The sequence below is a fragment of the Cadophora gregata genome, assembly GCF_030347475.1.
Source record: "Cadophora gregata isolate MNR1 chromosome Unknown scaffold_5, whole genome shotgun sequence".
Taxonomy (NCBI): Eukaryota; Fungi; Ascomycota; class Leotiomycetes; order Helotiales; family Ploettnerulaceae; genus Cadophora; species Cadophora gregata.
Window position 1 is genome coordinate 1,754,757 of NW_026695928.1, and position 25,618 is coordinate 1,780,374.

At 47.8% G+C, this 25,618-nt stretch overlaps 9 protein-coding genes across 9 annotated transcripts; 3 read left to right on the forward strand and 6 right to left on the reverse strand.

Annotated features, from left to right (window-relative positions):
- Nucleotides 1-1,736: 1,736 nt before the first annotated feature.
- Nucleotides 1,737-3,049, forward strand: ONS95_011347 (uncharacterized protein; the record flags this gene model as incomplete). The annotated part of the gene is made up of 2 exons (XM_058504956.1): nucleotides 1,737-2,619; nucleotides 2,708-3,049. Exons 1-2 carry the CDS (start codon nucleotides 2,011-2,013, stop codon nucleotides 3,047-3,049), a joined length of 951 nt encoding a protein of 316 aa, XP_058359512.1. The 5' UTR covers nucleotides 1,737-2,010.
- Nucleotides 3,050-3,445: 396 nt separating this feature from the next.
- GAL80 (transcription regulator gal80) lies at nucleotides 3,446-4,781 on the reverse strand (the record flags this gene model as incomplete). Its single annotated transcript, XM_058504957.1, has 4 exons — nucleotides 3,446-3,969; nucleotides 4,028-4,104; nucleotides 4,155-4,482; nucleotides 4,589-4,781. 4 exons carry the CDS (start codon nucleotides 4,779-4,781, stop codon nucleotides 3,446-3,448), a joined length of 1,122 nt encoding a protein of 373 aa, XP_058359513.1.
- A 1,076-nt stretch (nucleotides 4,782-5,857) lies between these two features.
- On the reverse strand, nucleotides 5,858-9,645 carry ONS95_011349 (uncharacterized protein; the record flags this gene model as incomplete). Its single annotated transcript, XM_058504958.1, has 4 exons — nucleotides 5,858-6,319; nucleotides 6,371-8,406; nucleotides 8,453-9,164; nucleotides 9,229-9,645. The coding sequence occupies 4 exons, from the start codon at nucleotides 9,643-9,645 to the stop codon at nucleotides 5,858-5,860; spliced, it is 3,627 nt and encodes a 1,208-aa protein (XP_058359514.1).
- Nucleotides 9,646-10,807: 1,162 nt separating this feature from the next.
- ONS95_011350 (uncharacterized protein) lies at nucleotides 10,808-13,660 on the forward strand. The gene is made up of 9 exons (XM_058504959.1): nucleotides 10,808-11,554; nucleotides 11,613-11,646; nucleotides 11,708-11,802; nucleotides 11,854-11,875; nucleotides 11,927-12,023; nucleotides 12,076-12,087; nucleotides 12,137-12,305; nucleotides 12,354-13,231; nucleotides 13,284-13,660. Exons 1-9 carry the CDS (start codon nucleotides 11,522-11,524, stop codon nucleotides 13,288-13,290), a joined length of 1,347 nt encoding a protein of 448 aa, XP_058359515.1. The 5' UTR covers nucleotides 10,808-11,521; the 3' UTR covers nucleotides 13,291-13,660.
- Nucleotides 13,661-13,919: 259 nt separating this feature from the next.
- Nucleotides 13,920-15,220, reverse strand: ERG26_2 (erg26, C-3 sterol dehydrogenase; the record flags this gene model as incomplete). Its single annotated transcript, XM_058504960.1, has 2 exons — nucleotides 14,688-15,220; nucleotides 13,920-14,564 (listed from the first exon to the last, which is right to left on the reverse strand). The coding sequence occupies exons 1-2, from the start codon at nucleotides 15,168-15,170 to the stop codon at nucleotides 13,920-13,922; spliced, it is 1,128 nt and encodes a 375-aa protein (XP_058359516.1). The 5' UTR covers nucleotides 15,171-15,220.
- Nucleotides 15,221-15,610: 390 nt separating this feature from the next.
- ONS95_011352 (uncharacterized protein) lies at nucleotides 15,611-15,997 on the reverse strand (the record flags this gene model as incomplete). Its single annotated transcript, XM_058504961.1, has 1 exon — nucleotides 15,611-15,997. The coding sequence occupies one exon, from the start codon at nucleotides 15,995-15,997 to the stop codon at nucleotides 15,611-15,613; it is 387 nt and encodes a 128-aa protein (XP_058359517.1).
- A 4,116-nt stretch (nucleotides 15,998-20,113) lies between these two features.
- On the forward strand, nucleotides 20,114-21,585 carry ONS95_011353 (uncharacterized protein; the record flags this gene model as incomplete). Its single annotated transcript, XM_058504962.1, has 7 exons — nucleotides 20,114-20,269; nucleotides 20,327-20,363; nucleotides 20,422-20,489; nucleotides 20,538-20,712; nucleotides 20,802-20,994; nucleotides 21,051-21,118; nucleotides 21,170-21,585. The coding sequence occupies 7 exons, from the start codon at nucleotides 20,114-20,116 to the stop codon at nucleotides 21,583-21,585; spliced, it is 1,113 nt and encodes a 370-aa protein (XP_058359518.1).
- A 141-nt stretch (nucleotides 21,586-21,726) lies between these two features.
- On the reverse strand, nucleotides 21,727-23,193 carry ONS95_011354 (uncharacterized protein; the record flags this gene model as incomplete). Its single annotated transcript, XM_058504963.1, has 1 exon — nucleotides 21,727-23,193. One exon carries the CDS (start codon nucleotides 23,191-23,193, stop codon nucleotides 21,727-21,729), a length of 1,467 nt encoding a protein of 488 aa, XP_058359519.1.
- Nucleotides 23,194-23,583: 390 nt separating this feature from the next.
- On the reverse strand, nucleotides 23,584-25,590 carry ONS95_011355 (uncharacterized protein; the record flags this gene model as incomplete). Its single annotated transcript, XM_058504964.1, has 4 exons — nucleotides 23,584-24,194; nucleotides 24,247-24,348; nucleotides 24,419-24,533; nucleotides 24,634-25,590. The coding sequence occupies 4 exons, from the start codon at nucleotides 25,588-25,590 to the stop codon at nucleotides 23,584-23,586; spliced, it is 1,785 nt and encodes a 594-aa protein (XP_058359520.1).
- Between the last annotated feature and the right edge of the window lie 28 nt (nucleotides 25,591-25,618).

A 25,618-nucleotide genomic window follows, 5' to 3' on the forward strand; every position in this document is an offset into this window, starting at 1 on the left:
ATCGAGCGACATGAATACTAGTTACTGCTTCCTTGTTTCTGCTACCCTCCAAAAAATCGACGGTAAGCAGTCTTCTAGTGATTTTCTTTCTTTCTTTCTCCCGTTCTTTTGTCGTATTTTGTGGGGACAAAATACAGGACAACAACTCGAACAATAAAAGTCTATGATATTGGGTAATTGATGCACGCAATGGATACCCCTACAATTTAAGTATTTCTTGTCAATGCATATCTCAAACCGAAGTCAACGTTGTGTATAACTATGGATCGCTGGGAGCATCATGGTGGTAGCGTCAAAATGTGATTTTAAAGCTAGATCACAAATCTCGCAATTTAATCATTCCCAATTTTCCAATTTTCAAAAGAATGATCTCCGACCCTCAGAAAAACGCAAAGCCAAGCAACACTAAGCAAAACCAAGCAAAACCAATAGGAAAGGAACCCGAGCCAAAATTCAACTTAAAACAGAACCCAAACCCAAACCCAAGCTTACTCGCATAGGCCATCCAAAATACACTCCATCGATCCATCAATCTTTGCAATCCACAGTCTCTGCTCAGAGTTTTGATCTTGGACACTCTGGACAACCATTTCGATGAGCATCAGAGATCTTTGATGGCAGTTTTATCAAATACGGACATTTAAGACCATAATCTTCGGCTTCCGGATTTTCTTCCAGTGCTGCTAGGGCAAAGTCGCAGAGGATTGATGCCTCCCATGAGCCAAATATGGTTGCGACCAATCCTTTGCAATTTCCACACAGCAAGGGAGTGGCTCTGCACATGTTGACTATAGTATTGTCGACGAGGGCTTGTGTTGTATTTTTGAGTCGAATAGCTGCTCGTAAAACTTGATGAAGAAGAGTAATGGTGGAAACCTGAGATTCAGAGGTGCTATGATGGAGGATGTCGTTCGAATATATAGATTGTGAGCTTACCTTGTGGTTTAAAAGAGATGCCATTGAAGACATTCTGCTTTGTGGATATAAAAAAGACTAATAAAGCCACTGAAAATAGAATCGTAGACTCCAAGTAATTGGGCGGCTTTCAATATGCATCACTCTAAAGATATCAGAGAATCACAGTGACATCATAACTGATCAAACGCTTTGAGGAATTTGAAGCCATGGAGTTGCATCATAAAGATTTTGACCCGTACAGTGTAACACGAATATGTTTATTCTATATTTGAAGCGGGCTGTGATACAAGAATAGCCATAAGGCTGGATATATCCCGATTATCATGTCCTCGCCTTCGGTAAAGCCACGAACTAATCATAGAGTAATTGAGTAATGGAACGCTTGGACTGGTGTTCTTGAGTCCCAATTTGGCATCTGAGACAAGAAGGTCTAAAGAAAGCAAAAGCTCATTGATCTTCAGCTCAAAAAAGGGTAGGCAGCGGATTGATTATTGGGTCTTCAAAGCGCGCTGCGGCGCTGTGGTCTGCCTCTCATCCGGCTACCAGATAGGTGGACCTGGGAAACTTGTGTGGTGCCTGGAAATCCCAACCAATTCAGAAGAAACAACATCCTGAGGAGATGAATACTTGTCAGCCTCAAAAAGACGTGTCGAAAGAACTGATCTTGCGCGTGGTTGGTAAGCCAGCAATTGACCCTGTCCTGTTGTGATGCCAATGGTAAGCGAAAGCGGCCGCATCTGCCGACCATAATCCACTTCTCCTCCACCTGCTTACAAAACAGCCCTGATTGTGGACGAAACGGCCGCACCTCATTTGGTCAGCTAGTAGAATTACAAGCTCCTCATTTCATGAAATAATCCACTTTATTAAACAATACGAACGCGCAAGACAGAAATGTCACTATAGCTCGATGTTGATTGGCTCCTCGCTTCCCATATGTCAGAAATAGGCGGCGGCACCCAACCCGAGGTCAGAAGTTAGTCTCCCGCTTGGCTTGGCTTGATGCCCCTCCAAAGCTAGGAACTGACGACAAGCCACTTGTGCTTGGTGAGCTAGTTGAGGGGTAAGTAAAGGTAAGGGAAGGAAGAGTATATGAGTAGGTTCGTATGCTTCATTGAAAAGACTTCTCTCGTCCATCCACCATATCTCATCTCCTCTTTCTTCAATTGCAGCTACACTCAAGTTGACATCTTTATCGGAATTATCGAGAACTTGTGTTACTCACTATCTAGCTTGAAGTCACACCTATCTCATCTCTTATCCCGTCACCTCACAATGTCTAATCCCCAAAACACTGCATTCGTGCTGGTCCCCGGCTCCTTTTCACCCACCACCTTCTTTGAAAGAGTCACGCCTCTCCTTGAAAATCGCGGCTACTCCGTCCACCCCACCGCCCTGCAATCCGCCGGCGAGCGACCCTCAGACCAAGGTCCAGCCACTTTCCAAGAAGATGCTGCTTACATTCACTCTGCCCTCCTCCAGCTCGTCGAGCAAGGCAAGAATGTCGTCTTGGCTATGAACTCGTATGGAGGTTTCCCTGGCACCGAAGCGACGAAGGGTTTGAGTAAGGGGGAGAGGGAGAAAGAGGGCAAGGATGGTGGTGTGGTGGCATTGGTGTATTTGGCCAGTTTTATTCCTGCAGTGGGAATGAGTTTGAGGAAGTCGATGGGAGATGATTTGCCTGATTCGATCAAGAATGCTGTGAGTAGCTGACCTTCCTTTACCGAATCTCAGTCCCTTAGGAAAATGAATAATAGACGGCTCCCTGGTATTGACGCATTTCATCTAGGGCGAGTACATGGCGTTGGACCATGAAAACGACTGGAAGAATATTTTCTCCGATATGCCAGAGGATGAAGCGAAGCATTACATGAGCTTGATGCCGAACCACTCTACCATCTCTTTCTCTGGCGAACTCACCCACCCAGGGTACAAATACATTCCTGCTATTTATCTGCTTACTGAGGGAGATAAGATTATTCCTGTAGAGGCGCAGAGACAGATGATCGAGTTTGCGAGAAGTGAGGGCGTGGACGTGAAGGTTGTGGAGACTGATTCGGGTCATTGTCCGATGCTGAGCATTCCTGAGAAGACAGTGGATGTTTTGGTTGCGGCTGCTAGTGGGCTGTGAGGTCTGTGACTGGACTGAGTTTTGGATAGAGAAGTGGGCGAAAGTTATTGAAACAAAGGAGATCTTTTGTGTAGGTTGTTGACTTTCGAATTTTGATGTGGTTGCTTAGCGACATTAAAAGTTGGACGATTGTACCTCTTAAAATTCAGCCAAATACTGAGAGCGAACTCGCCTTCTCGGTATGATAGATGATTGCCAATTCTCGGTGCCTGGTACTCTTATGCTCTCCAGTGTCCGACTTGGGTCGCTGACACATCCGAGTATGCAGAAATGTATGATGGGAAGTATTCATAGGCTAGTCAGAGAAACCTCCTTTCCATTCGGAATCCCAAGTCTCCATTGAAAGTCGTCAGGTCCTTCGTAGCTGTAAACTGTCAATTCCATACTCAACACTGCTCAAAACACGATCCCATTCTCCTTGTACATTTCGTCAATCAACTCATGCCCCTCCACCGCATCCTCGAAACTACAATTCACTCTCCCTTCAGCCAAATCCCTATAAATCCTAGCCACATTTTTACTTGGGAGGCCCCAGCTATCTCCATCAAACTCATCTTTCTCAACCTCTACGGTCACTGTATCCTTGCTGTCTCCGCCATACAGATCAAAATCTGAAATGGAGATCTTGACATCGGGATATCCTACGTTGAGGAAAGGTCCAGAGGAAGTGACACGAATCTCACCTGTCTCGCCGTAGATGCGCCAATCGAGACCGGGGACGTCTTTGAAAGGCTTACCGCCACGGAGGGAGAATGCGAGAGGGACTCCAGTCGTGAGACTTCCGTGGAGAAAGATTGTGTCGTCGGATGTTACAGGGTGCTCTTCTTTGATCAGTTCGTTGGAAGATGAAAGGAGTTTCTGGTGTGAACGGCGAGACGCGAGCAGTGTCTTGGGGGCGGGTGTGAAGCCATAGCCCAGTACTGTATTGAATGTGAGTAAGTCTTTGCGAGTCATCGATAGAAAGATTAGTGGAATTACCGGCTTGGATGTAATCAATGGAGTGTCCGAAATGAATCGAGACCAGATTGCCACCAACCTCTCGTTGAGATAGATAGCTATGATTGTCAGCGTAAAATCGTCACCATAATCATGACAGAACACTCACGCATAACCTTCCTGCACAGTTGGGCCCAGATTTCCACCCTGGCCTGTCCAAGTACTACTCAATACCTTCCCGACTCTTCCATCATCAACAAGCTGCTTCAGCTTTCTCACAACCGGGCTTTGTCTTGCCTGTAATCCAACCACAGCGGTCTTGACTCCGCCTTCATTCTTGAGGCGAAGCAGCTCTTTGGCCTCCGCGAGGTTCTTTCCCAGAGGCCATTCAACGAATACGTTTTTGCCCGCTCTCAAACTGGGGCTAACAGTGGCGAGATGACGGTCTACGCGCACGCTACAAACAACAAGGTCGACATCTTTGTCTTTGGCGAGTTCTGTGGCTGTTATTTAAGGTACTATACAGTCAAAATTGAACGATATTCTCATCATCGCTGTCCTTTTCTGAGGAAAATTCATGACTTTGCAAAGCAGTTCACTCACCTTCGGGATCACCATAGGCCCTCGTGTTCTCAGGCAGCTCGTACTTCTTGATCGCCGCTTTCGAGCTCTCCACCGAACTATTGCAGATAGCTACGATCTGGTACTTGTCGCTGTGCTTCAAGAATGGAAGATGAGCACCAGGTGCCCAGCCTGAGCTAGACAGACCCAAGAAGCCGACGCGGATGGGTGGCATTGGTGCTGTTTTGTCTCGGACTTGTCTCCCGTATTATTGTCTGATGGGTTTGAAACGGGAAGTTTGCAGCAATTTAGATAGAGGAAATAATTGCGAGAGGTTGTACGTTTGTATTTGTTCAAAATACCAAATAAATGCTGCCTGGTTTATTTGCTCTTGGTACAGTATTGTACCTTGGAAGAGGAACTGAGGGGGTGAAGCAGTAGATTTAAGCTACAGGTGGGGTTGGGGAGCAGTGCTTTGAAATCAAGAGACATCATTCACCTGTAGTCTGACTTGATTTAAAAGCAGCCCGATTGCAATGTTGCTTGTACTTATACATTGTGACCATTAAAATGGAGTGGCACGATTGTTGAGATTACCAAATACCGGAATATCTGTCAGGAATTGATCCTCTGTGGAGAAGCTTCAGTTCAAGGCGGTTTGTTGCAGGGCACCGCTATGACCAGTGATAAGTGACATACGAGAGAAGCAAATATTGGATTTCAATCACTTCATCATCTTGGAAAGGATTTATTCACGTTTCCTTTCATCGACACCCTCGATCTGTCCGATCGACTAATCAGTCAGCCTTTCTTTCTTTTACCCCCCTAATCATCCATCGAATATGAGCAGCCAGCCCAGTAGGCCAGGACAAAAATGACAGAGAGAATGTACGTGGACAGCGCAATGTTTTCCATTCGCTGAAGATGGATCACGTTCCAACCTTTTAGAAGAGAGAGTTTCGAAATAGAATCTCCCAAAGATGCCAGACCATGTACTCCAAACAATTCCCGGCCCCTCCTTGGAGGTAAAGCCTCGATAATAAGTAGACATATAACAAACAATCGTTCAGAGCAGCTGCATGTATGCGCAAGTGCCTGCTGGTTGTGAAAGAGAAGATTAACGCCAGGTCCAATGCTTCAGAAATGGGCTTTCAGAATAGCAGAATGTTGGAAGAAATTCGCGGCACAAAGTAAGTCAAGATCGGCCGTGACGGTTCGTAGAGAGAGCCTGGCCTCGTCGTAGTATAGTTGTGGAGAGTGGCGCCCCGCGAAGTTGAAGGGAAGTTACGTTATGCATTATTGACTCGGACCTTATCCAGCTCCTGTGACGCCGACTGAGCCGTTTTGAGGTCGACCCCATCCTGAGTTTCGGTATTCTCGTCGTGTATCGTGTTGACTGTCAGGGGTGCCATTGCGCTGTGGATACGGAGACGGGTGTTCAAGGTCTTGTCCTTGCCACTGCTGTTGTGGGGGTGTATTCTGGTTGGAGCTTCCTGCGTAAGGCGCAGGAGGATCCTGAACGTGACGGACACTACTCTCCTTCTGCCAGGCATATGCCTGAGATGGATCTGTGTCGACTCGAGTTACGACAGGTGCCAACGGGCGACCATCTTTGGATTTGCCCAGCGGGGAAGATTCAGTCTCAACTGTTCGGCGTGGGCCGCCCGCTGCACCTAGGTCACCATATCGCTTCAAGATCTCCTTCGTAGTAATGTCACTGGGATTGTTGAAAAGAGTTTGGTCGCTCAAAATCGATTGAAGATCTTCAGGGACCTGGGATATGGTTAGTGAATGGAGTGGTTAGGAGGGTAAAGCTAGACATACTTCGCACATCTGCTCATTACATTCAATGAGCGTGTGTACGACTTCGATCGCCAAGAAGTTATCGTCAACGGGAGTCTTTGCATTGGTGTAGAGGATATTAGGTGCAATAACAGTAGCAAGATTATGCGTGTCCATCTTTGACCCTGATTCTTCATCAACTTGGTGGAAGGAAGCGACGAAGTTAAAGAAAGCGCAAAGGACTTCGAGGCAATCCCGGTGAGCTTTTGGAAGCAGACAACAAGTCAAATGGAGGATCCGTCGCCGCTTGTCTTCGTCTGCAATCTTCTGTGATGCAATGAAGAGTCTGTGTAGCTTGAAGGTTAATAGTGGATCTGGAAGCTCCCGGAGATACTTCTTGAGTATAGCAGCAACTTGGACAACGTTTTCCTTCGAGAAGTCGACAGCTTCGCATCCATCTCGGTCAATTGTCGCCATAGTATCATTCAGACGCTTGATATTGCCGTTTTTCCTGAAAACACCTTCTACTGAGAGATCCATCTTCCGCATGGTGGTCACAGCATCATCAACCATTGCTGGGATCCGCAATGTGCCAGGTCCGATGCCCTCAGTTGAGTCTGCACCGTCCCTGTCGATGATAACCTCGAGAGGCACACCGAAAACGCCTTTCTTCTTTCCGCCTTTTTTGCCGTCAGTCTTGAGAGCTTTGCCAACCTTCGTCCAAAATGTAGGCTTTCTAGTCTCGATCAAGTTGAGTAGCTCTTCCATGGTGAAGTGACCCTCTAGCATCGGTTGCATGGCAATAACAGCTACATGTCGAACAATGAAATACTCCAAGGCAGAAAGTTCGGAAAAGTATCTCTTGCCTTCTCGTCGTTGAGGAGACGGCTCACCTACACCTGGTTGATCGAGAGGATTGCCACTGGACAAATTGCGCTGGTGGCCGTTGATAAGCTTTGGCTCAGTGATGGAAGTTCGGAATATCTCATGGCGAGCATGCTTGTAGGCATTTGGGCGTTGCTCTTTGGCTTGCTCAGCTGCCACAATTCTCGGGATGTCGTCGAGAGTGATACCGTTACTGCCACTGAACATGAGCTCCGTGCGCGACGCTCCAGTAACATCTCTCTCATCAACTACCTGTAGGTTAGGGTCTCGTTGTTCGGATCCGTCAGCACCAGCGGATCCAGGTCTTATACCTCGACCATCTGGACCTTCCAATACTCGTGACGTTCGGGCTTTCTTGATAGTTGATGATAGGTGCTTGTCCATTCGTGTACTTCGTAGCCGACGAACATCGTTGAGAGTGTTCTCGTAGGAAGAAGAGCCACGCTTGTCGTCCGAATTCCCGCCGTACGACTTCGAACGAGTATCGGATTTCAATAACGGTGCTTCATTGTGAGCAGGTAAACGATGGCCTTCAGAAGAGTCGTAACCGTTCAAATTGGGGTCATCGGAGGTATGTGGAAGACTGCCACTAGTTCGTAGCATGTCCAGCAATCGAGCCAGGGAGACTCGCAACAAGAAAACATACTCCTGAAGTCTTGTTACCCGCTCGAACCCACCTACCGATCCTTGCGTTCGCACTTCACAATTGGTGCAAAAGACTCTTTGATCCTGATCGGACCATGTGGCATCCTCAAGGCTTTGACCAAGCTCTCGAGTACAGTTGGCACATTTCATGCAGCTCAAGTGCCATCTCCGCTCTCCCAACCGTGTGCATTCATCTTCGATGGTTCTCCGACAGTTGACGCATTGATCTGGATTTGAGCCGCTGAGGTTCGATGTTCCTGTGGTAGTTTCAAGAGAGTCCTCATTCTTGATGGCTTCCAAATCACCAAGATCATCCAGAAATTCCTGCAGGCATTGCGAGCTCTGATGCTCTCGCTCAACCTTCAAAGCGCCCTGCAGGCATATTCTGATCAAAAGCTTCAGATAATGAGCTAAGCCAGTTACCAACGCGAGCAGCTCTTGGGTAACTCCAAGTTTTCTAACTCCTCCTTCTTGACTTTTCGACAGAAGCGAGAAGAAAGCTACGATCTTCTTGCAAAGCAACTTCGCCTCTCTTGAATAAGACAATCCTGATATTATTAGCATATTTGAAAGGAACAGGTTCAAGCTGTTTACCTTTTGGGCCTAGTGAGGACATAGTAGAATCGAGCTTGTCAGCAGAGCGAAACAGAATATCCACATGCCAAATGAATTTCTTGGCAACTAACACTCCGTCCACATAGGCCCCGTTGCTGACATGCAGGAGCATGTCGGAGATGCAAGCAGCTGAGGACTCCTCAAAGGTTGAAAGCACACTCCAGATCTTGTAAACCTTCTCCTCCATTCTCTCCTCCAGATCCCGAACAGCATTTCGACCTGCTTCATCGGTTGTGTCCTCAATGGCCTTTGTCTCATCTTTGTCTTGCTTCTCTTGTGATGAAGCGAGGCGAACATTCCAAAACTTATGAATCATGTAGCATTCAGGATGCCAATGTTGATTCTGACCATTTCGAAAGATTTCAACAAACTGCTTCAAAATTGCAGTTTGACATCCATTACATCTTTGTGCAAATTGAGTCGAATAGTGGTAATGACAGTAGACTTGGCTGTCATGCTCGTAATAACTGTCTTGTGCTCCAAAGACGGTAGGACAAACTGAACACGTGAAATGATCGATGTGATATTTCCGATCTAGAGCCGTAATGTATGATCCTCTCAAGGCACCGTTACACTTATAGCAGATCAAATCCAGTCTTCGAAAGTAGTCGGTTTCGCAGAGAGGGTATTGGCCATCACCATTCTCATCGTCAACAGGGAAAAACTTCGAGGCAACTATCTCTCCGCAGTCCTGTGAGACATTGTTAGCAAGCCCCCGGAGGATGGAGGAGAAAAAAATCAAAGGAAGTGCTTACTCGACATCTGAAGCAGTCCAAGTGAAATGTTCCCCCTAGCGCTCGAACAAATTGCCCTGTCAAAGGCTCACCGCATTTCTTGCAGAGTCTCAGCTGTCCTGACGCGGTCCTTCCGTTTCTTGTCCTTGACCGATTGCGTTCTCCGCTCGTCTTTGGTAGTCCGCCTTCCCTGTCTCTTTCTCTTCCACTTGCACTTCCAGAAGGTGATGCAGCCATTCTGCTATCCGACGCGAAAGCACCATTGGGTCTGGGAAGTGGCCCATCTTGCCCTTCTCTCTCCGTTTGATATCGGCTCCTATCATCAGGGTATTGTTGTCTGGTATACTCTGCAGGAACGCTGCCTCTGTCCGGATCATACGCTGTATACTGTCCACCATGTTGGCCAGATGGACCCCCTTCCGACTGAGGACTCATCATGCCCTACTCAACTTATGTACCTCCTATCCCAATCCACGAGTATGTTGCTTGCAAGAGGCAGCTTTTGAAGTGGCAGGAACTGGGAGGTCGATCTCGTCCAATCGCAGTAGCAAAGGTGAGCGTATTGAGCAGACGACGAAATAGCAGACCTGGACCAGCACTCCCGATCACTGCCCAGATTCTGCTGGGATTGAGTCGTGAGGATCAAATTAACTGGCCTGCGTACGTGCGATCAAGAGCTGGCGACTCAAATATCCTGCCCGCAACACCTGAAACATGAACACTTCGCCAGGAGTAATATCGTCCCAAGTATTCCCTCTTAGCTTGGCTAATCGCATCAACACCGGTTTCTTGAAGTGGAAGTAAAAGATGTGATTCTGAACTGGCTGCGACTCAATCGCGTGGTGTCGATCAGAAGCACTTGCTGATACAGGAGTTCGAGTCTTGACTGAGAGCCCGTCTGTGAGTGGATTGCGCCCGCTAGAACCAAGCCCTGAATCCTCCGGCGAGATTGCGTATAGTGCTCGTTAACAGCAGGGAAAGTCGTATTTGTGTCGAACGAGAGAGGCGCCAGCGACAAGATGCAAGAGATTGGAGTTCGGGTTGCTCCCAATGTGAGGTTTGTCCTGGAGAGGTACTCACTCTCGTCTCCTCCCGCTCGAGAGCAGTGCCACTACAGCGCAGACGAAACCCTTGTGCCTCAGGCATCGAACTGCCAGCGAGCCTAAGCAGATCTACACTCATATTACCTTTTTGTGTCCAAGTTACATTCAATAATCAGCCCAGAACTTCTCGAATAAAAACCCGCATCTCAATCCCGGTGTTCTGGATATACTTGGTACTCCAGGGCACTCAAAAGCTACCCCTGACTTGCATGCCACATCATTCAACTTGTGACAAGACACAGCAAGAAGTCATTCACAATGGAACCCTTAGCCTGATTAGACGAAGGACCGCAAGTCGCTACAAAGTCCTGCAGCTCAAGTAGGTAGGTAGCGTAACTGACCAATAGAATATAGCAGTCAGCTGCTGTCTCCTGCCAAGAGTCCTCCTCCCTTGTGTTGGTCGGTTTGTCAGATTATTCGCTTGCTCTAGGACGCAGAGGCACGATGACCCTATCACATCTAGGAAACGACACTCCATGGCTTTCTAGAGAGTTTTGCTCGTCAATACATACTGCGGACAGATTTACCATAATAAAATTTCTACCTTCCTAAACAACTTGAACTAATTGCAAGTCAATGGCGACACAGTCCAGGCTCAGAACTCCTTACTTGGACCTTCCTACTCCCTACCTTGAAGATTATATTGGTAGAGAAACTTCTGATGAACAGTGCTAGTCATGGACTCAGGTATGAATATTAAATAATGCTACAATTTAAGTGTGAATGTTATTCAGAATACGTCAAACACCATCTTTTGTAAGTAACCGGTCCTGGCTTTGACTTCGTCATTCCAAGCAGCTCCCGCCAGCTCAGAAGGAGACCTGCAGTGAAACCTCACGAATTTTCTCATTCGCCACCAAACTTCAACATGAAGAAAAGTAAAGATATTCAAGGTGTCAAACTATACACCGAAAAGTCTCGTATTCACAAAATCAAATCAAAATCACCCAAGTAGCTATAGGGAGGTATTGAGTGAATTCTTACAGATTAGAGTTTAGCTTCAGCCTCACGTTAGCCGTGCCAAGCGAAGGCCTGCCTGCCTTGTTTCCCGTATCAACGCTGGCAACGCTTCCCTTTTGGTAGACTCCAGTACCCGCTCCCCACCACAGTCCTCCTCCTCTTCCATCCCTCAACATATATTTTCTTACCACATGCACCTGCGCAAGAGAAGAAAACACCTTGAATCCTCGGCGAACAGTTGATCGTCCACCATGTCAAATCACTCCATAATTCGAATTACAAGAGTACGTTTGGGAATGGCGCATCCATGGTGGGGTCGCGAGGCTGACGTTTAATTGCTAGGAGTTGTCGGACCTCCAGAAGTCCTCTGATTTGTGTAAGATCTACCATACGATTTATTTCCACAAGGAATGTCGAGCTGATCCATTCTGTATTAGCTCTGGCCGTCGCATGCCGAGACGTCGATGTACGCAACGTGAAGGCGATCATAATCGGTCCTCCAGAAACACCTTATGAATTTGGTTTCTTTGAGGTTGGTCAAACTTATGCAGGTTGCGATAGACTTTTGCTGATATTGTTCTAGTTCGCGGTCAAGTTTGGTAGAGGTATAACCGTATTATATAAATTCAAGGACGAAGCGCTGAGATAAGGTACAGACTACCCAGGGAAGGCACCATCCGTGATTGCAACGACTACAAACGGAGGCAGATGCCGGTTCAACCCAAACATATATGCTGGAGGAAAGGTGTGCTTGTTAGTACTTCGAAGATACTAGTTCGAAACCTGGGCTGACTCTTATTTCTAGGTCGATTCTTGGGTAGGACATACATTTCCGACACAAAGGACGGAGGCTGATATGAGTACAGCACATGGCGAGGCGAGCGAGGAGAAGAATGGTCATCCGCACAGGGACTGGAGTCAATTTTAATCTCGATTCAAAGTCTGATGTCGTCGAATCCCTACGAGAACGAGCCAGGGTTTGAAACTGCCAATGAGGAGGGTGACAAGAAGAATCAGAAGGACTATGTCAACAAGGTGGATATGGTCTCACCAAAAGATGGATTATGCTTACATGGGGTCTAGATCCGCCATGAGTCCCTCCGAATTTCTGTCATCCAGCGGCTCGAGGAGTATCTAGGTATATCACCATCAGGAGCCGTCCAAGAGCAGGCCATGGTCGGTGGAGACGATAGTGATACCGAAGCTGATATCGACCGAGACTTCGATGAAGCTTCCGCAAACTTTGATCCATTCAAGGATCTTTGCAAACGCCGGTTTCTTTGGTATTATGAGTCGTACCTACTAGCAATCAGCAAGGCCAAGGCCGATGTTACTGATGGACAGCCATTCGCCCGGATGCCCTTTGAATGTGCAGGAAATGGCATGGAAGGAAAGTTCAACTATACCGAGCTTGAACGACGCTTACGGCTGATTCGCAAGACAATGGATGCCGAGACCGACAGATGGGCTGAGGAAGGCTTAGTATCGAAGAAGAAGGAAAGCAGTGTATCCTCCAATCTTCAACGGCAATACGAGCAGGTCGTCGAGGCGTACAAACGAGATAAGAATGTCACTCTAGATATCGAATTAGTTGACAAAAATCCCTTTGTTTGGTCGATTACCTATTTTGGACGTCCAATGACCAACCTCGATGGTGGTCTCTTCCGGATCAAGCTTTTCTTCAGCCCACGCTTCCCTGAGGAACAGCCAAGAGCAAAATTCGAGACTCAACTTTTCCATCACCGCATTGCATCCGACGGTACTCCGTGCTACACTTCGAGACGAGCCGAGGATGTGAAATCACATATTGAAGCTATCATTGAGGCTCTGGAGGAAGAATCGCCACCGTACGATCCCAGAACGATGGTCAACCCTGAGGCTGCTAAGCTATACTGGGGGTCTGAGGATGACAAGAAGACGTATAATCGCAAGCTTCGGAGAGCTGTTCAGCGAAGCATGGAGTAAGTCAGACATCTACATATCTATTCCCACGGATCCTTTAACATCAAATAGGGAATGAACGGGAAGCATGAAGCAATGGACCGATAAAACGAGTTACCCAGCATACGAGCGACTCCGAATTCCCACGCGAGTATGTCCTTGTCATTTAGCGTCGTACATTGAACACAAGCGAGCCCTTTCGTCTCGCGTAGACAGCGAGACCCATGACTCTATGACATCGACTTATTTCCTTTGTATTCTGTCCTCTCTGGCTGCTTGCAATGACTGGAGTTACTGGATTAGGTTTGGTTGCTGGATCGGTTCTTGCCTGGCCATTGCAATTTGAATCATGACATGGATGGATGGGACGGCTGGGAAGGATAGGACTAGGTTGGGGCGTTTAGCGAATTGCTGGTACTGGCGCATCTGGGAAGCTCTTTAGCAACTTGAACTTGGTCTACATGCATTGCAGTGCTTCTCTTCTGATGCGTGTGATGACTTTAAGTACATTTAGAGATGTGGAACACCAATTTCCCCAAGCCCTTCAGCCATAATATCATTAAGATGGGTTTACATGTTCTTACATCCACCACCTGTCTATGTACTATTAAATTGCCAAATTGTTCATTTGGCGAAACGAGCCTCTTCCCTTGCAGCGATATATGATCGTCATAACCCTATACTTTCTCTTCTCTGCACCTCTAGAACTCACTGAGCCTTCTTCTCCTCCTCCTTGATCCTCTGCTCTTCAAACCAGCCCACCGCCCTCGTAATACCTTCCTGCAAGCCCACCAACGGCTTATACCCCAGCCTCCTCTTTGCCTTTCCACAATCATAGTACCTCGTCATAGTACTATATCTCACCTGCCTCCTCGTCAACTTCGGCGTCCTCCCAATAAGCCACATTCCCCACTCTAGAATACCCCCAATGCTCATCCCTAAATCTCTGCCAATAATCCAGACATGCTCAGTCCCCTTGTCACTCCCTGCAGCCTTCCACACAGCCCTGGCGAAATCCCAGAAATAGACCGGCTCGTCATTGGTAACAAAGAACGCCTCGCCATCTACTTTCTCGTAATCCAGAGGCGCTGTGCCAAGTTTGTAGGTTTGGACCAGGGCGAATGCGGCGAGGAGGTGGGCGTGTGCTACGTTGAGGACATAGGTGAAATCGAAGAGGTTCTGGTTGTCGCCGAGTTGGAAGCCGGTTTTATTGGTGCGGTGGACGTTGATCATGGGTGGAATGAGTTGAACGTCGCCTTCACCGAAGATGCCTGCTGGGCGGAGGGAGCAGGTTAGGAAATTCGGTGCGTTTGGAGAGCGGTTTGCTGCAAGAACGAGGGCTTCAGCTTGGGCCTGGCCGGAGAGGAAGGTTAGCTTTTGGGACCATTGGAGTTTCACATATAGAAAACATGTCCCAAGCGTAGTGGCTCGTTCGGGAAAGGGTTTGCATAATACAAAAATTGGAGGGCTACATACCTTAGTTGTAGAATAATACTCTGCCTGAGCCTTGGCTGGAATAACAGGCCATCTCTCATCCGCATTTACCAGGTCATTAATGGTATCAGAAATCACACTCGCAGAGCTGGTATATACCAATGCCTTGACGCCAGTCTTCTGACACGCCTCAATAACGCTCTTGGTTCCCTCCACATTAACCTTGTAATACAGATCATTGTTCGCGCCCACCAGGTTCGGCGACGCTGTATGGATGACTACATCTGGTTTAGCCTTCTCGAAGATGCTGATCAGAGAAGTGACGGAAGTGATATCGCCATCGAAGTATGTAATTTCTGAGGAGGAATGTCTGTTACGCGACGTGTGCAGGTCTAGAACGGAGATCTTGCAGGTGTAGCTGTCGTGCAGGAGATTGACGATGTGGTGGCCTAGGAATCCACAGCCGCCGATTACGACTACATTGCCCAGGGACTTTTTGGGCGCGGTAGAGGGGATTGGTGCCATCTTCGAAGTGCTGGAGGAGGAGAGGTGGTGGGTTGGTGGATGTTGGGCACTATTTCGTGAAGGAGAAGGATGCTTTCCCAGGGGGTAAATTGAGAATCTGGGGTCTTGCTAGTGCTGACATCCTGGTCCTGCAGTCCTGGTCTATCAAACGTCAAGTGCCAAGATTAGGTAAGTTTCCACTTGGTCACTACCTTATCCACACTTCACAAAAATAACATTTGTTTGAACAGTCCTCCAGAATCCAAGTTCATTTTTCTCTCAACAGAATCTCTGTCTCCATTAGTACAGAAGCCCCCCATTCGCACAAAAGCAGCTCTTAACGAAATGTTGTCTGAGGCATTAACCTTAAACACAGATCATAGTGGGCGTTGCCAGATTCACCAGAAACACCAGAAACATGCTGGTCGGCTTCTGGGACGACTCTGTTCCTGCGCATCGGGTTATGCCATCTGCATTTGTTTTTCCCTATATCCAATAGGGGCCTGGAAATGGCAGCCATACGCTCTCGCAGATATATGAAGCCCATCATAATCTCCTTCAAAGTTCGACGTCCCGATGGCTGAGATACAAGACTGCTGAAACGTGTATAGTTGCGTGACTTGCGCAGCTAGCAGGTCATTCCCTCTGTATTCTTGCACCAATAGATCTCCATGCACCGATTTTCCTTGCTTGTTTATTGGTTTTGATGCCATATTGGTGGGATTGCTTATTCGTGTATATCCAAGTGGAATCTTGGATCTATATCTCATGCAAAGCTCTTTCTTCAGCTTAAGCTCAGCGCTTAAGCTCAGTGGCTTCATTTTCCCGATGCGAAGCGAATCCCACATCGCGAAGCATAAAGTGTGGGTATTCTGAATGCCAGGCTATTCTTCTTCATTTGGACTCGTAGTCTTTTGTAAGATCTTCCTCTGGTCTCAGCGCGGTTGTCAGGAATTAGCGAGTGGTTTCAATCAACCCTCTGAGTGAACCAACGATGTGCATCGTAAACACAGTATATTCATATTGGCGCACAGGGGTATGCTACTCTTCAAAAGCTTGAAGTGGCTTGTCCTTACAGGGCTGAGTCTCCGCGTCACCAAGCCGTCTTTCCTGCCCCAGATTTCTCTATCTTCCATGCTTGTGAGTATCCACACTTGCCAGCTTCGAGGTGGATTATCTGCACCTGCTCCACAGCACTGGGCAGATTTCGAAAAAGAATGTGTTGGGGCCAATTTACTACAAATCAGATATGAACTCCACCCGACGTATTCGTTCCTACTCTTATCCTCATGCCCGTTTCCTAGCCAGTTTTCCTTACTGAGTTTTCTACCCTGGTGTCCTCTTTCGACCTTTCCATTTCTGGTATCGTATCTGCTTACTTGAAATCTTCAAGTTCCATTACAAAACTCAGCAATCAATGTTCTCTTCCTCTAGTTTTCCGATCTTTAAACTCAGCAATCATGCAGATCTTCATCGCCATCCTTGCTGCTTCAGTTTGATCGCTTCGGTCTCTGGATCGCCTCTGACCATTCACAACACTTGTGGCAGTGCTCCATCTTTCAGTAGCAGCCAAGCTCCAATCGCTCAACCAACTGGCATTCCTACCGCAGCTTGCCAGGATGAATGCCAAGCTAATGGTTCTTGCCAGTCTTTCGTTTTTTGGTAAAGTTGATAACGTTGTCAAGTGCATGCTCTACTCTGTCTCGGCTGCTTCCTTCCCCAAGCAATCCAGTACCAACCAATCTGATCACATACGACAAGGCGTGCAGCTCAATCCCAGCTGTTGCACTTACCAGCTCCAACCTAAAGGGAGTCGCTATTAGCGCAACTGGCTCAACCACTGGCTCCAACACTGGATCTAGCACTGGATCTAGCACTGTCTCAAATGCAGTATCAAACACAGGATCTGGTTCCAACACCATGCCTCAGCAGTCAACACAAGCGCAACAGTTGTGGCGCCACTCCCTCAGCACACACGGGACAGGCCGCCCCGATTTCCACTCCAGCAGACATCAACAGCCTCGCTGACTGTCGTGCCGCTTGCTAAGCTGGTATCTCCTGCAAGTTCTTCAAGTTCGGCACCATGGCTCCTTGCCACCTTTTCTCGGTAGCTGCCTCATCCTTTCCAGTTCCTGCGAACGGCCAGATCTACGATGTACAGTAGTCTGATCTATCTAATGCTGAACCCTTTTGATCCTTCGAATGAAACGCCTCTGGGATCAATTAACTTTCGTCACTCAGTCTCCTCCCCCCAGGGTCGAGCTGCTGTCTAGTTCAACTTCACACTTCTCCCTAACTAATCGTTTTTATTTGTTTGTTTGTCTGCTGTTTCTTACGAGTCTCTTTTGGGTGGTATAGTTGCATCGGCCGGCTGCATCGTTCTTGCGAAAATATGAAAAGAGCATCAGTTGTTTCGTTGAGTATTGCCTGCTTGATGCATTGGGAGTTTTGGTTGGTTATCTGAGGTGACTGTACCACTATTGCTTAGCTCCGGAGGGGGCAATCTTCTAGATCTAGATTTCGCATGGAAATTTCCATAGCTGGCAATTCTTCTTTCCGTTTCACCTTGCGTGCCGTGCAGTTGCCACAATTGATCACATTTACCATCCGACATAACCGTCACACTGGGACCACGCTAATAAAGACGGGACAGATCTAGCCAACGAATAATAAGCACGATGGACAGACGGAGGATCTCCCCTTTTCCCGTGTGAGAGTCGCATGGCGGCATGGGTTGGCTTTGTTCTTCCCTTTGTTTGGCATCCACGCGTGACAGATATCCAATCAATAATGGTTGTGCGCCTCCGGCACAGGACGGAGAATTTCGAGGAGAGGGAGCCCAGCCTGCAGCGCGCAAGACAGGCGTGCCCAATGACAGGACGATCGCGATTCGGCTTCACGATTCCGAGGTCTAGATGTCGACATCACACAGAACAGAGCCTTGCTGCGATTTACTGAAACACTTTGTTATTGTAAATACTCGGTAGGATGGTTAGCAATGACATACAGACAATAACGAGAAATCAAGCAGTGTTTCGGCAGCTCATCCGACGGCACTCGCGATGCGAGCGTGCGTTTGTGTACACGCTCCTGCAACCCGTCGGGGCCCAACTCTGATTTCCTTGAAGAGCGCCCGTCAACGCCATCGTGCATTATCATCACGATGGTGACATGTACTTGATTAATCGTCAGCCCCCCCAGGAAACCCACCATCCACCAACCCCCCTTCTACCAGACTACCACGCTGAAGATTATTCCAGTATTACTCCGCGGAACATTAAGCCTGGCTTCCCGTCCCTAGTGCCAATCCCCCAGATCATCAGAAAATGGGACGACGCCCCATCCCAGTAGTAGTCTCCTACGCGGCGGCACAAACAAGGGAAAGCAGGGCACCGCAGGGCACGAAGGAGGGAACGGAAGCCTTAGTGCGGAGGGACATCCTCGCTTTGAGATTCAGTTGCATAAACTTTGATTTTAGTTCATCGACGGCTTGACATTTTAAATTCTCGATCATCGACGATTTGAGATGGCCTTCGGGGCTTTCTTCTTTTCTGATAGTTCTGTTCCTAAAAGGAGTCGAGGAGTACAGTAGTGCACGGGCCGTGCCTTTGGGGGCGGCAGATGGTTGATGGGGTGGGATGGGATGATATGTGGATGTTATTATTATTATTATTATTATTATTATTATTATTATTATTATTATTATTATTATTATTATTCACGTCCTGACCGGTGTTTGAGAGCCTTCCTCGCCTTCATGCCCCCCCGGAACACATGTCCCCGGATCATCATCAATCTTTCGGAGTCCGGCAATCTAAATCGGCGCTCGAGTTAATCACAGCATCGCCAACTGCTGTAACTTGTCGAGCTTGTCTCATGATCGGCAAGGGAACCGGCCCTGTTGGATCTCAAAAAGGGGTTCACTTTGGTTCACTTTGGTTCATGGGGATCACCACCTGCAAGCTCCATTATTCGTCTATTATAATAATCTCAACTTACTCGCTTAGCTTAGGTAGGCACGTTCTGCAGTCCTCCCCGGACAACACTACTGTACCTCCTGAGGAGCTCCATCATCGACCTGCCTCACTGCCTGCCTGCGTAGGAATAGCTCCCCTAGTCTGTGTCAATTTAGAGTTTTCTTCTACGCCACAAGGATGCGTTCCTGCCCAATGAACACATGGTCTTCTTCCCGGTGTCAAGCATCTTTGAGTTCCGGTCTAGGGAGTTCCTTGCACTGGCGTGGAACAATTCAGCTTGTCAGCACATTTACGTCGTCAGCTAGTCCACACAGGCAGGAACATGGGTATTCCGCGATGATCTCTCGATTGGAACAACACTGTACCTCCCTTGTCACTTTCGTAATCTGCAGGGTGTGCTCAGAGACAAATTGAATTTAACTTGAGTCAAGCGTCGATGCAGAGGCACTGTTTGCGGGGGAATGGTGAGACTGAATTGAAGTAGATCGAAGCTGTGGACATGGTTGGAAAGTGAGGGGGCTAAGAGAAAGAGAATAGGAATGCCACAACACTGTTGTGATGCAGCTTTGACCCCGAGGATTCGGCTGGGGAAGAACAGTACGCCGCCCGCAGGCCAATGCGAGCGTTATATTGCAGGCATCTCTCTGCCATTCATTGATCGATATTAATGTGGAGATACATATAACCAAACTAGAGGCGATGCTCATCCTTTCTCGATAGTTGTTTGTGAAGTCACAAGCCAAAACCGACGGACTCTCGACCGAGCGGGAAGCATAGCGAGCCATAGACCTAGTTTAGCATATGAGCGAACTGACATCCGCAGGCTATAACCTGACTGATCCCTTCTCTCATCCTCCTAAGAAAGGAGTTCGAGCATATGAAACAGGATATCTATGTCCACCTGTTGGTCTGTCATTCATACTTCAAGCAAGGCACCTAGAAACTCAGTCTTACCCGTCGATTGACTTGTACAAACAAAACGATACGATGTCGTCGGGTCCGAAATCCAAAGGGAGCACCGTGATCGTCACGGGCATTGTGTTTATGGTCCTCGCTGCGGTGTCTGTTATCTTCAGATTGATTGCACGAGTTGGATATTTGAAGAATGCTGGGAAGGACGATGCTGCAATTGTGGTTTCTCTCGTAAGTGCTTGACAACAATAATCGAGCTCGGCTTGGAAAATTAACACTCCATTCCAGATTGCGTGCATTGTTCTCGTCGTTGCATCTGGTTTCGGCAAGTACTATAGTGCCTTCGAATGCTTTTACTGTACTGACATCAGCCAACAAAACAGAAGTCAAACATGGCCTAGGAAAACACATCTCAGAAGTGAGCCCCGAAGAGTTCTCTAATATGCTGAAAGTCGGTAACCTTGCAATTCTCCACTCAACGCATCTAACCTATGATCAGTCCCTGTTCATTGCCATCATAGCCTACAATGTTGCTCTGACCAGCATCAAAATATCCATCATCTTACAATACCTACGCGTGTTCGTGGGCACCAAAATTAGATTCTGGTGCTGGGCGTCCATTGTTCTCGTCGCAGTATTTGGCTTAGAAACAGTCATTACACAGATATTCAATTGTAAGTCGTTCGGATAGTGCCTAACCTACCAGTACATTACTCCCCAGAGATGCGTAGATGAGCAATTGCTGACTTCCCGATCATCACAGGTGTACCGATCGACGCGTTCTGGCTTGGTGGTGGGAAGTGTATTCCGAACCAGTTCCTATGGTTCTTCAATGCAGCGTTCAATATCTTGACAGATATCATCATCCTCGTCTTGCCGATGCCGGTGTTGTCGAGCTTGAGGTTGCCGCTGAAGCAAAAGATTGGCTTGATGCTTGTTTTTGCACTAGGTGGATTGTAAGTGATCATCGTATCTGAATGCGGCTATCCGGGCATGGCTAACCTTTGAGTAGCGTTTGCCTCGTCAGCGTTTTGCGTCTTCACGGTCTATATATTTCCTCCATTTCAAAGGACATGACGTGTAAGTCCTCTGCTCGGGGTTTGACTGTTCAGAGCTGACATAAATGATTAGGGGACAATGCCGACACTGCAACATGGTCTAACATTGAAGTGACGGTCGGTATAATTTGCGCTTGCATGCCCGCAACAAAAGCATTGATCTCTCGCTTCTTCCCCCGTCTGCTCTCGACAAATCACAGCAGCAGACAGCCTACTATGCCATCTCAAGGCCGCTCACATACTTTCCGATCTGGTTTGTGCCACACGGCACCTGTTCGTCTGACGGATTTGAATGGTGATCACAAGACTGTAACGAGAGTTGGGGTCGGTGAAGGCAGGTACAGGGAAAGAGATGTGGAGAGAGCGTCGATAGATGACAGTGGTAGTGGGAACGGGAAGGACATCTTTGTGACGACGATCATGACGCAGGACGTGGAGCGGAAGAGTGAAGTGGGTAGTGAAAAGGGTCTCATCATCCAGCATAATTAGCAAACTGTAATTTAGCCTCTTCATTGCATCATACTCCCGAGCGTCGTCTGCACGGTAAATAGAGAAATGAGTTATGAACTATCACCATGCAAGAAGTGTAACACGAACGTTCTACAGACTGAGCAAAACTGGTGTGTTCCATCATGTCATTTGAATTATCGTCTCGCCATCTCCACCTATCCAACGAGCTCCTGTTTTCCTGATCCTGTTATCACTTGCCATATATAGCAACAGATAGATGTGCTTAACCACCACACCCCAGCAGTAAACCCGAATGCTCTTGAAGTCTTCATCCCGGACGCACCAAACACCCCATCCCGCAAGATCTCGTGCAATGCACCTGCCAAGTGTATCCCAACACCTTTGCAGCAACTCCTCGTACCAACCCTCGCATTCCATAACCCAGTAGCCTCGCTCCATCCCCCGTAAAGAACGCTTCTCTAACACGGGGGCATAGAGACTTGGCGGCATTTTGTTGGCAATTAACGCAAGGTGAGGGGTGATCAGCATTTCGGCTTTGAGCTCTACAGTTGACGTTGCTGGCGGCTTGGGCCAAATCTCGAGCTGCTCCCACCAGATTCCTGGAGCTAAGAAACTGCTTGGGTCTGGAGTAGCGGATGGTTTGCTAGATGCCAGAAGGGGTTGACTGCTCGCAAAAGGTCGAGTATTCTGTGGCTCAAGGCGAGCCCTCTTCTCAAGTCTCGCGGGGAGGGGTTGAGACGATATTGATTCTTGAGCAGTTGGCACTGCCAGTCTTAGAGGAGCTGATGAAGAATGAGATTTTTCCGAGCTTGAACTAGTCCACTTTCTTTTCAAGTTGAGGGCAGGATCTTGAGATGATGGTGGATTTAGACTTCTAGACTTGAGTATTCTCTCCAGTGGACGTCCTGAATGATTCACAGGTGAAGGTGACGATGGTGTGAAGCCTTGATCTGGTGAAGACGACAGTGCTTCTCCCAAGCCAGACGGGAGTTCGAGACGGCTCGTTTTATCGGACCGACCCAGGCTTTTGTCTGGAGTTGACATTGTTCCCTGACTTTCTTGATTTTGGAGCTTGTATTCCAGCATTCGAAAGGGGGAGGAGAACACAACCATAGTATTATGGACTTCTGGTTGCGAGTCTGGAATTTCGTTTGGTGGCGCCACAAACGAGTCTGCCACTACTATTTCTTGACTCCGATGTAACGATAGGTCATCGTCATAGTGTGTAATTCCTGCGTGAAAGACTGGAGAGTCCGCATTATCCACTGCACTTCTGAAAGACATCGATGGAGAGTGTAGCTGCTCCTGAGACAAGCTCAACCGGTGCTCGACCATATACTCGTATGCATCCTCCTCTTCGCTGCTGTCCTCACCAGGGCGATATGATGCGCTTGATGCTTGTGTCGCCTGTATCAGTTCTTCCTGCAGTTGGCTGCCTGCGTCCTTATCCAGCTTCTCTGCCGCATATTTCGGACTGTCATCTCTGATTGGGATTATTTGATGTGTCGCAGGCTGAAAGTTTAAGTATGCTTCCGCCATCCTCCTGTATAGCGCATCATCCTGTCCTCGGCTTGGAGCTGTGGTATGAATTAAGATTTCGACGTTTTTTCGGGCGATTCCTGCCATGGCTGCGGGAAAGTCTTGTGCTCATTATGTTAAGAATGAATAGCAAAGAGCAAGTTTGAGCATATGTCTTGGTGATGTCTAGCTTGGTGTCGTACTCTATCTTTGCATTTGAATAATTGAGGTTGTAGATTTCGAGGATGCTGGTACTCGGAGAGGTGGTCTTTGACTTGGTTGGCGGGGCGGGCAGGCGGGGTGGACGCGTCGCACGTGTAGCGCGATCTTTCCTTGGCAGCAAGTTTATCAACTCCTTCCAGCACGGAGTAACTTACTGGACATTGCTTTTTCTTCCCCTTCTGATCTTAAGTTTGATAAGATTGAGTATTGTTTCTTTATAACTCTACGAATAAGAATCCAGCATATATACCTCACAACTAGTTACCAACTTCATTTTCAATCTTCAGTCGTCTCCCATTGGCAGGCAGGGAACGGATGTCCCATCAGTTCGGCTTGGATCTGGAGTGCAATGAACCTCGAATTCCAACGAGCAATAGACACTGCTCCTCCTAAAAGCCAGGCAAATGGATAGGATGGCATCATAATCCCATCAAGCTCACCATCCTCGTCAAATCCTCTTGAAAAACGCATTGAGTTTGCTATCTCATTTCCAACAATGGATGCTGCTTGAAGTCGAGGATCTCGTTGGTATCCAGTGGCAAAAACAACAACGTCTGCCTCCACAACATCCCCGGACTCGAATTCTAGTCCGTGTGGCACAAATCGTTTGATGGGATCCCGGGATTTGACTTTGATGTCTCCTTTGGCGACTCTGGCACTCGTTCCAACATCAATGTAGTAGCCGCCTAAACGCAGAACAACTCCATCGTTCAATGGCTTTTCTCTATCCACATAGAAGCCAACTCGCTCCAAAGCGTCAAATCGTTCCTGCTCAATCTCCCTGGCAATATCAAAGTTAGTCTTCAAAATCTCTCGAGAAACCTTGTGCGGCTCTGTCCCGGCGATACGGTCTGCCACTTGTGGGGGAATATCGAGATTGTATATTGCTGCAATATCGACGTTAGCTCTTGGTTTCATAATAAGATCCTGCCCACGTACTTGACTGGCCGGCAACAATCCACTCAACAGGGAAAACAGAAGTCTTCTCCCTCTGGACCATTGTAACTTTGCCAACACCATAGTCAAGCATGTCTTGTGCAACTGTGTTGGGTTGTGGTCAGCATCATCCCCAACTTTTTGCCCGCCAGGGAGTGGAAAGATGGGATCCTACCGTCATGTGCCCCCGTTGCAGAACCAACAACGATTGCTTTCTTGCCCTTCCATTGAGAGCTGTTTTTGAAAGTGCCGATATTGAGGATAGTTCCTCTGAATGAAGACGCGTTTTTCTAATTTCCCGTGAAATCAGTACTTGCCAGACGACCAAAGAGAGTTCGGTCCTGATCTTGGGATGCGTTTATTTTCAACAAGGGCTCCATGAGTACCTACAATTGCTGGGGGATTTGGAACGGATTGGCTTGCACCCATCGATAGAGCAATATGCCTCGCCTTTATCACATATTCGTGCTCTCCTTTCCGGACTTTGACGACCCACCCTGGCTTCTCTTTGCTGTTCAAGCAGCTTTCCACGTTTGAATTCAGCCAGATATTGATTTTATACTTCTCGGCATAGTTCTGGAAGCCTTCCGCAACGGTCTTGGCCGGCAACAATGTCGGATCGGAAGCCTTGTATGTCCTGTCGAACGGAAGGTTGTTCATCTCCTTGACTGTATGCTGTCTTACTGCATCGTACTTCCCCGTCCAAGAGAAGCCAATAGTTGGAGCTTTTTCCAATAGGATATAGGAGATTCCCAATGCGCCCAATCTTCCAGCGACGCTGAGTCCATTTTGTCCTGCCCCAACAACCAAGACATCAATATCATGCTCGGACTGTTCAGATACGTGATTGGTGACTTCTTGCTCTTTAAATACTGGCGATGGGTCGTCAGGATGGCCGAACCCTTCAAAATTCTCCAGCATAGTTTTCAACATCCACAGCTTCCATCCTTGGCCATTTTCATTCGGAAAAAAACTGGCTGTTCCAGAGCCGTTCCCAACAACGTCTCCTCTTTGAGTGGTGATAAATGTGAATGAGACGTCGACCCAGGATGAGCCCGGTGTAGGCCGTATGATCATGGCTGCACCAGCCTTGAACGAGCGGGGGAGTCTTTCTCGACTGTAAGACGACCACTGTTTCTTAATTCTTTCCCGGCCAAAAAAGGTCCGTACCGCTCCAGCTAATACAAAATGGTCCCTCCATAATGCAGAGTCGTCAATGTCGCTTCCTGAGAGGTCTCCAAGTACACGTTCTGCAATGTCGCTGAACGGGATGGTACTGATGTCAATGTCCTTCGGAACCTTATCGGAAGGGAGGGACCCAGGAATGTCATCGAATCCGCGAGCCATAATTGAGCATGGACTAGCAAGAGCAAAT

Bases quoted from the DNA above. Each gene is read 5' to 3' on its own strand.
- ONS95_011350 (XM_058504959.1), top strand. From the start codon at position 11,522: ATGTCAAATCACTCCATAATTCGAATTACAAGA. The intron at 11,647-11,707 runs GTAAGATCTACC...ATTCTGTATTAG, and splicing joins CCAGAAGTCCTCTGATTTGT to CTCTGGCCGTCGCATGCCGA. The intron at 12,306-12,353 runs GTGGATATGGTC...CATGGGGTCTAG, and splicing joins AGAAGGACTATGTCAACAAG to ATCCGCCATGAGTCCCTCCG.